This window comes from Anneissia japonica, unplaced genomic scaffold, assembly GCF_011630105.1.
Source record: "Anneissia japonica isolate Jap-2015-1 unplaced genomic scaffold, ASM1163010v1 scaffold284953_len930413_cov181, whole genome shotgun sequence".
Lineage (NCBI taxonomy): Eukaryota > Metazoa > Echinodermata > Crinoidea > Comatulida > Comatulidae > Anneissia > Anneissia japonica.
The window spans coordinates 593,935-602,239 of NW_022746987.1; the positions used below are offsets into that span (position 1 = coordinate 593,935).

The following is an 8,305-nucleotide window of genomic DNA, read 5'->3' on the forward strand; positions in this document are numbered from 1 at the left end:
TATATATATATAAATATATATATATATATATATGTGTGTGTGTGTGAAGGTAATTTTTATTCATTGGAAATGTAGCCCCTCATCTATTTCCATATTGGATGAATAAAGTTGGAGTTAACTATGCTACTTGTTTTACAACACACACACAAACTTTGAACCAATCATAGCTTAGCCTGTTGTCACATGACACATGCATTCACTTTTTGTTTGTCCTTTGTTATTATTCCTCTATTTTTTTAATTCCTTAGTGATACAGCAAAGTATCTCTGAAAGAACTCTCATAAAAGTAACAAATACGGTGAACCCATGTAGAAACATCTGTCTAATGATAAAAGCCATTATGGTAAATATAGTTAATTGTGGTTAAATTATTCAAAATGTATGTTAAAGTGTCATGTATGGCCTTGTTTTTATTTACCCTTATCTTTATCACTATATGCCAATGCCCTTTTTTGCACTTTTTGTTATTAATTTATATGATGGAATTTTATGAGCTTTAATTAATAAGCTTATTAAAAGAGATGATTAATAAAACTAATTGATTGTATCCATGCCAAGGACAAATTTAACAATAATTCAACAACGTATAAATGCAGATTATAATTAATTAAGCTGTTGGTAAGGAATTGTAATTTTCAGTATCAAAGTATCTATTCCATTTATTCACTTAAGTCATCTTACAATTAACCGGCATATCCTGTCAACGTGGTGCTAAATGAGAAAACAATATTTTGTTAATATTTCCTCCCTCTCTCCTTTGATGTTTTTTTCATATAACAAATTTTGCTTAACAAACTCTCGCCTTACCGAAGTTATGCTAATGCAAAAGCTTATTCTGTTCTATGCCTTTTGCTACTGTTTTAACTCAACCTACATATTGTTATTTTTTCCCCATCTCTCTCTGATACAGTAGAAGCTTATGATCCCTAATGCACCTGAAAATATGACTAAAAAGTGTGATTATATGCTGAGGCCAAGCTGAGATTTGTGCTGGCTATGGCCCATTTATCTCCATGCTTCAAGACATTATATAAAATACTGCTTCAAATTGTTACTACCTACGATGAACCGGGTCATACAACATAGTTCAGGGAGGTTGACTGAGTGACTCATTTCAAGATGGATTTTGTGTAAGCAATGAGCCACAATTAATTTGAACCATAGCATGTGACAATATAGACCAGTTCTTAGAGTGCTGGCTGTTGAAAACCGTAGGTTTCCATACTTAAAGCGGCAATCTCGCTATTCATGTGCTTGTCAATTTCTAATGATGGGCGGGACATAAATGGAAGTACACATCGCACCATATCGCAACTGAGATGGTTGCCTGGTGGATGTGCCGACCATGGTATCAATATGTGGTTGTAATCCTTCATGGACAGTTGTTTCTGCGATGGCAGCTTCGAGCCTTTACATATGGGCGCAAGGGCCTTCCTGTATGATTGATAATGTAACTATGACAGTGTGTGGGAGGCTGTACTGGTAGGGTGACTAGACTCTCAAATTATTGTCCCTGACTCCAAAATGAACTTATTATAATCACAATATTTTATGATGCAAGTGTTTAATGGAAATTGGCATTGTGCAATATTTGAAATATTAGGGAAAAAAAACTATTAAAATTTTTGCATCATCTTTACAGTAACTGTCAATGTATTTAGCCAAACTTCTCATTCTTAACGCATTTTGAGAAACAATCTAATTTATCGTAAGTGTTTATGTAGCTGCTTGTTGGAAAAATTTAATGATTTTTTAAATTTGTTTTTTACATAATCAATTTCAATAACGCCCCAACCACATTTGCTAGCCATGCCTGTTCATATGAATGACTATTGCACATAATACATGCCTAAAGAGAGTGCATGACTATCTGGAAATAATATAATTTAACCTATTTTATATAACAGAAAATATTCTTTAATTTTAGTCAAACCTTGGCCGAGATTGGACCGTAATGTCTGGCGTAAGTTGCACACTTATCGCATTGACACACATAAAATTAACGAGTACATTATGTGACTGAAGAAAAAAAATTTAACCAGAGGCACAAGTTTTTCATCTTAAAAATATACATATACGTACATTATACATTATTATTTTCAGTCATATGGCAGACATGACTGGCTATTTACTGTCTGACCATGAGTTGATCTCGCATAACACATGGATAAAACTTATAGAGTGTGATTCTGTAAAAAACAAAATTAATTTAATAATAGAATAAGACTACTTTTTATGTTAAAAATATATTTTACATTATTTATTGTTTATTTTACTCGCACCCGACTGTGTTTTCCAGTCATGTCAGGTTATATGTACTATAATTAGTTGATAACACAAATGGATACACATTATTTAGAAATAAGTGATTGAACCAAATTTAATGTGTATGTTATAATAAGACAAACTATTATTCATTAATGAGTTCAAATGTATTTACTTTATTTTCCTCCATTTCAACCACACCCAAAGATGATGGCCAGTCATGTCTGTATCAGTTTATCACACACAACACATGAATAAAAATAACTGCAAAGGGTATGTGACACTGCAGAACAAATTTAGACTAATAATAGAATGAAATCAACTACTCTAAGTTCTGAATGTCAAATATACTTGATAATATTTTTCTTTATTTCAGTCAAACCTAACCATTTTTGCCAGTCATATATTGCGTAGCTGTTCTAGTGGTTAATACATTCTAAACATGTTTTCTTTTTATTTTTTTTTTATTGTTTATTGTGATAAGGACTCATGAAAACTAAGTAAGTGGGATATATATATAATGATATCTGTACCAAGAAAGATAAAAACATAATACATTATTGTGCCAAGGAAAATGTAATTATACAGAACAAACTTATTTAACAAAACAAGACAAACATGTTGTCATTGATAGTTTAAAATACACGAACATTATATTTCTATATTTTAATCCACAAATGGCTAGTCATGTTTGTGGATTAACTATCTATCAGTATTATCAACATGTGATGTACAGAACAAACCTAATTTAACTTAATCAGAACAGTACAATATAATAAGCCTAGTTTTTTCCTTTTAATAAATAACATTGCAAGGGATGTAACTGCTGCAAAATATATATATATACTATATGAACAAAATAGATACTGTACATCTTCAAGACATTTTTTTTTGTTCCGACGACCCTGAAAATTTTCTTTATGAAATTCCTTCAGAATTACATGTAAAGATTTATAGCATAACAGCAGTTGTCTGATAAAATCACTTAAAAATGTGTGATGCCCCAAACTGCTGGTTGTGAGGTCACACACTTTATTCAGCCCTGCATACATTTTAGTATGCTGTATTTATGTTTTTGACTAAGCTAAAGTTCCACTAAAATTTTGTATTTTTAGGGGAAACATCCTCAAAATGAAAACTAAACAGAACTACTGCTTAAAAAATCTTGCATCAAACTTGCAGGTTTTATATTCCATAAAGCCAGTCTCTGGACAGAAACAAAATTGATATGTTTTACAACTGATTTTTCTAAGACACCAAAAAGGGTGTTTGACGAAAAACTTGAAAATTGTAAATGAGATACAGTTTGAATATTTGAAAACTTGGGGAAAAATGTCTAGCCTCCTTTTTTCCCCAGTTTTTAAATATTCAAAAATCAGTATCTCATTAACCATTTTAGTAGGTTTTTGTCAACCACCATTTTTTTTTGTCTTAAAAAAGAATCATTTAAACAGTATATCAATTTTGTTTTCCCTTTGGAGACGGGATTTAATTTATTATGTTCTCCAAGAGAAAATTTCCTCAGAAACATAAAAAAAAAAATCAAAATAGCTACCAGCAACAAGCTATCAGAGACTGCAATTATTGCCTGATCTCCTCATCTAGCGGCCCTGACTTCATACTGAACTCCACCATGCTATCAGATGATTGTGGCAAAACTCATCTATATATTAACGGTTATTTATTCATCCTTATTTTTTCGAGTCAGATGCAGGAATCATGTTAGTGAATACTGAGTTATATTCATCATTGACAAGCTGTGCAGACCTTGAAAAATATTATTTGACTAGCTGAGTTTAAGTCCTCATCATGCGGGAAAAATTAAATGAAACGTGTTTGTAATGTAATGTTCCGTAAATATATTTCGTGTCTTAACTCGATAGGAGGTGCTCGTAAACATTGTCATTTTGTTTATTCGTTCGATCACAAAACATAAGGCTCTGTCATAATTATCAAATTATTTTTTGACAAAAAATTGTTGTATGCCCATATATAGTTATGGTGTGCCTATATATGGTCATGATATGATGTCATCATGACCATATTTGGGCATGTTACATGTCTGCACAGGGTTTTATGTTTCTTAAATATATTTTGTGTCTGAACTCGGTAGATCCTCATATGTAGACATTGTCATTTTATTTGTTCATTCGATCGCAAAACATAAAATTACAAGGTTCGGAGGCAGCATAATCAAAAGGCATTGCTCACAAGGTTCAGCTGTTCTAAGTATGTATTTTTCTGCGGAATTTCTGCTTTAACCTTCCTAGGAAAATATAGATTTATTGTGCCCTCACAACATCAATGTCATAACTTTATTTTTTAATGTAATTAAAGTATTTGTGTCATTTTCTTAATGGTGGGTGGGGGGTGGTTAGTCCATTTAAAAAAAAATTATTCTCATGCGAGTACCAAACATGCGTATTTGAGGGCGTCAATAGCGGATGTACTCAATAGAAATAAAGATAAATGATCTCAAAAAAGACAATCACCATTTTATTGTGTTCTCTTTTATGGGGAGGTGTCACGAAAATGAGTGTGTTTTGTTCTGTCTTGAAAATGAATGCCCTCTATGCTTGCAAAATGGTAATACTACAGTACTATACATCATAAATAAATAATTTTAAAAATAAATATAAATTATTAATAAAAATTGATTGCAATTTATAAAGACCTAAAATGTATTATCAACAAAATATGTGCTAGTGCAGATTTCCAAAGTGGTTCAGAATAAATACAACCAACATAAATGATGATATGATAATTTTTTTATTGTTGTTGATATTATCATATTTTAGAGAATATGGTATGTACCTTTGATAGATAAAGAATTCAATAATCTGGTTGATCTGTAGTGAAATGTTATTTCACCTTGAGGAATATTCTATTTCTGTCTTATTAAAGGAATTGTTGCTTTGACTGCATGTTCAATACAATAATACTGTATTCGGCGAATCTATTCAAAAATGTAAAAATAAATTTAATAGTTGATGTAATAATACCGACAGCAATTTCAAGTTTAAAAATAATAAGAAAAACTGAGTATGACTTTGTTATCTTAACATATAAAACATGTTTTTGTTATTAAAAAATGTTAATGTAAAGATATAGTATCTATTAATATTGTCAGAATGTATCCATGTTTTTAAAATTCCCTATGCATTAATATTCATTGATGCACTGGTCCATTTTCCCCCATAATATGCCCTACTCTTTTCCCACTCAGGGTTCTGTTCTTTTCCCACTGTTCTCAGCTACACTGGGCCCCTTTTTCACTTTACTCCATGGTCCTCCCACCATAGCGCTGATCTCCTTCCACTCTGAACTTCTTCCACATTGCACTGGTACCAATGTTCTCCTACCCCCCTCCACATATTTCCTCCTCCTAATGAAAACAATTTTGTTATTAAATGATATAATAGTAATAGTGTAGTTTTTATATAGTACCAAATCCATCTAACATAAGATGCTCAGGATGCTTGATATGTGGACTAGAAACTCGATCAATGAATTTCTTCGCCCCTAAGGGTCTCTTCGTGTCTGTGCTACCCGGTAACCCGTTACCAGCAACTCTTGTCATCCACCACAGGAGCTGTCTGTTCCAGTACACCGGGGTACCCCCCTACCCGTCTCGAAGGATGTACTGGGTTCTTTATAGTGCACACAAGCCATTGTATACACTGGGCCTACGGTTTATAGTCCTTATCCGAGAAGACCTGTTCTACCACCAGAACCATAGGCAAGCGTGCTGTTAGAACCAGCGCCGATATTATGGCTGTAGCTTGTGTCACGCCTGCTAACCACTCGGCCATTTCACTCGCTAGAATTTCATGTACAGCACAGTATTTAGATATATATGTATGGACTATATTACATACAGTTACCCCTCATTTCGTACACCCCTTTTTAAGGGGACACTTTTTTGGCCACCAAACAAGGGAAAGTATATTTTTTAACACTGGCCAACCACTATTCAGGGGGAACTTTTTTGGTCTCAATGGTGACCCCTACTATATAAATGTTTTTATTGTGTTATATTCATAACAAAATATTTTAACAAGAACATGTTTATATACATTTGGATCATGTCTTGTCATATAGTATAATAGTTTGACAGATAAATGAATTGGAGAACTCTTTTATGAAGGCACTGTTGAAATGCAATTTGACAATTAACAATTATCATGGGAATTTAGATCAAGATTACTTGCACTCTGTACTCTAAAAATTAGAAAACACATCTAGCCTATTTCACTCTCAGCTAATCGGGCGGATGTCAGGCCGTGAGAATTGAAGCCTGCACACGGTAACACAGCTCGGAAGATGCGACATATTTTAGCATAACAAGTGCATATTGTTTTCATTCAGTCGGTCTCATGTTACAAGTCATTTTCAGATTATTCGTGTTAACTAATGCACAAGTCATGCCGGTCTCTCCCCCGGTCAACCACCTTCAGTTTACTATTAGTCAATATTCCTATTGATTTCCATTCGGAATCTGTAGAAGCTAGTGTGTTATGGCTGGTGAATTCTAACACCTTTTGCTGTGAAAGCTGTTTGTGCTGTAAGTGTACTCACCTCGTTGAAAGACAATATAGGCCTGTTCTGTATACTAGCACACAATAGCACTTTTTGAATTTTGGGGTATTATCAAATCAAAAACACTACATTATCCTTTTCTATGTCCTAATGACATTCTTGCTGATATTTATTTTAAATTTTCCCACTAGTGTGGCTGGTAATGCTGTAACCATTCTACAGTTTTCTTTGGTTATATAACTTTTATTTCATTTTATTTATTTATTTATTTATTTATTTATTTATTTATTTATTTATTTATTTATTATTTATTTATTTATTTATTTATTTATTTATTTATTTATTTATTTAAGGTATAATAAAAACACCAAAGCAGGCAGCCCGTAGGCTGAAATTGGTGGTTTACAATATGAAAATGCAGGCAAAATATTACTAATACGGTTCCAAACAATTCAAAAATATAAATATTATTCACAAATCAATTACTCAATAATTAATTTTCTTGCACATGCTATTTTTCTCGCACTCCACATTTAAAATCGGATTTTTATACTTTTGCCTGAAAATTTACTCTAAAAACTCACCCACATTTCTCATTTATTTCAGAGTGAAGAACATCCACGTCTTCACAATGCCATCCTCTCCTCCGAAGTGTGCATGTCCCGAACAACCAAAGGAAAACAGTATCCTCTTCTCATTGTTGTCAACTCCACCAACAGAAGACCACGGTAGCAAAGAGACCTCAGTCGCATATCCTACAACACAGCTCGTAGACTCCATACTTAAACGCACATCGCGGTTACAACCGCCAGTGGTCGTAGCGCTACGATACCCAGAACTAGTATGTCAGCAGGCAGCCCAGCTGTTATTAAAAATTGTAGATTTTGTTAAGGCCTTACCATCGTGCAGCTGTTTGAGTTCGAATGATCGAGCCCTTCTTCTGAAGCACTGCTGGGCAGAACTTTTGTTAATAAGTATGACCAAATACCGATTCCGATTTGAAATTATTGAGTACATGTTATGCTGCGGTTGTGCAAATACGACTAACTCGTGCTGCGAAATGTCTAACGAAAGCGTTGTGATGAAGTGCTTAGCGGCACTTCAAGGCATTCCAACCAAATCCGACATCCAATTGATGGACAGTTTCTTCACTCGGTGCGAGACGATGGAGCTTGACGATAAAGAATATGCATTTCTACAGTCCGCAATTTTGTTCAATCCAGGTATGTTATGTCACACCTTTACATTTAGATATACTAAGTAATTTGCATCTCTTATAATAGGACATGGCGCTACAAGCCAACAGGATTGAAAGCTCAAAATTGACAATTTTAACAATCATAGAACAGTGAATAAGACCTGGCAGCTGGTACAATATATTATTTTTTACTTTTTGTAAATGTGGGTGTATTTGTGTTGTCTTTTTTTTTCAAGAAGCTGAAGATGAAAATTATTTAAAAAAATTATATAGGCAGAAATATTTAATGTTAAAAAATAATAA

The 8,305-nt window shown here is 33.1% G+C and overlaps 1 protein-coding gene across 1 annotated transcript in view; it reads left to right on the top strand.

Annotated features, from left to right (window-relative positions):
• The window catches only part of LOC117120359 (nuclear receptor subfamily 0 group B member 1-like), a 34,327-nt gene extending 26,244 nt beyond the window's left edge, over nucleotides 1-8,083 (top strand). Inside the window, exon 2 of the mRNA XM_033265394.1 lies at nucleotides 7,411-8,083. Coding sequence (XP_033121285.1) covers nucleotides 7,436-8,068 — 633 coding nt within the window. The 5' untranslated portion in view covers nucleotides 7,411-7,435 and the 3' untranslated portion in view covers nucleotides 8,069-8,083. The remainder of the gene's footprint in view (nucleotides 1-7,410) is intronic.
• The last annotated feature ends 222 nt before the right edge of the window (nucleotides 8,084-8,305 follow it).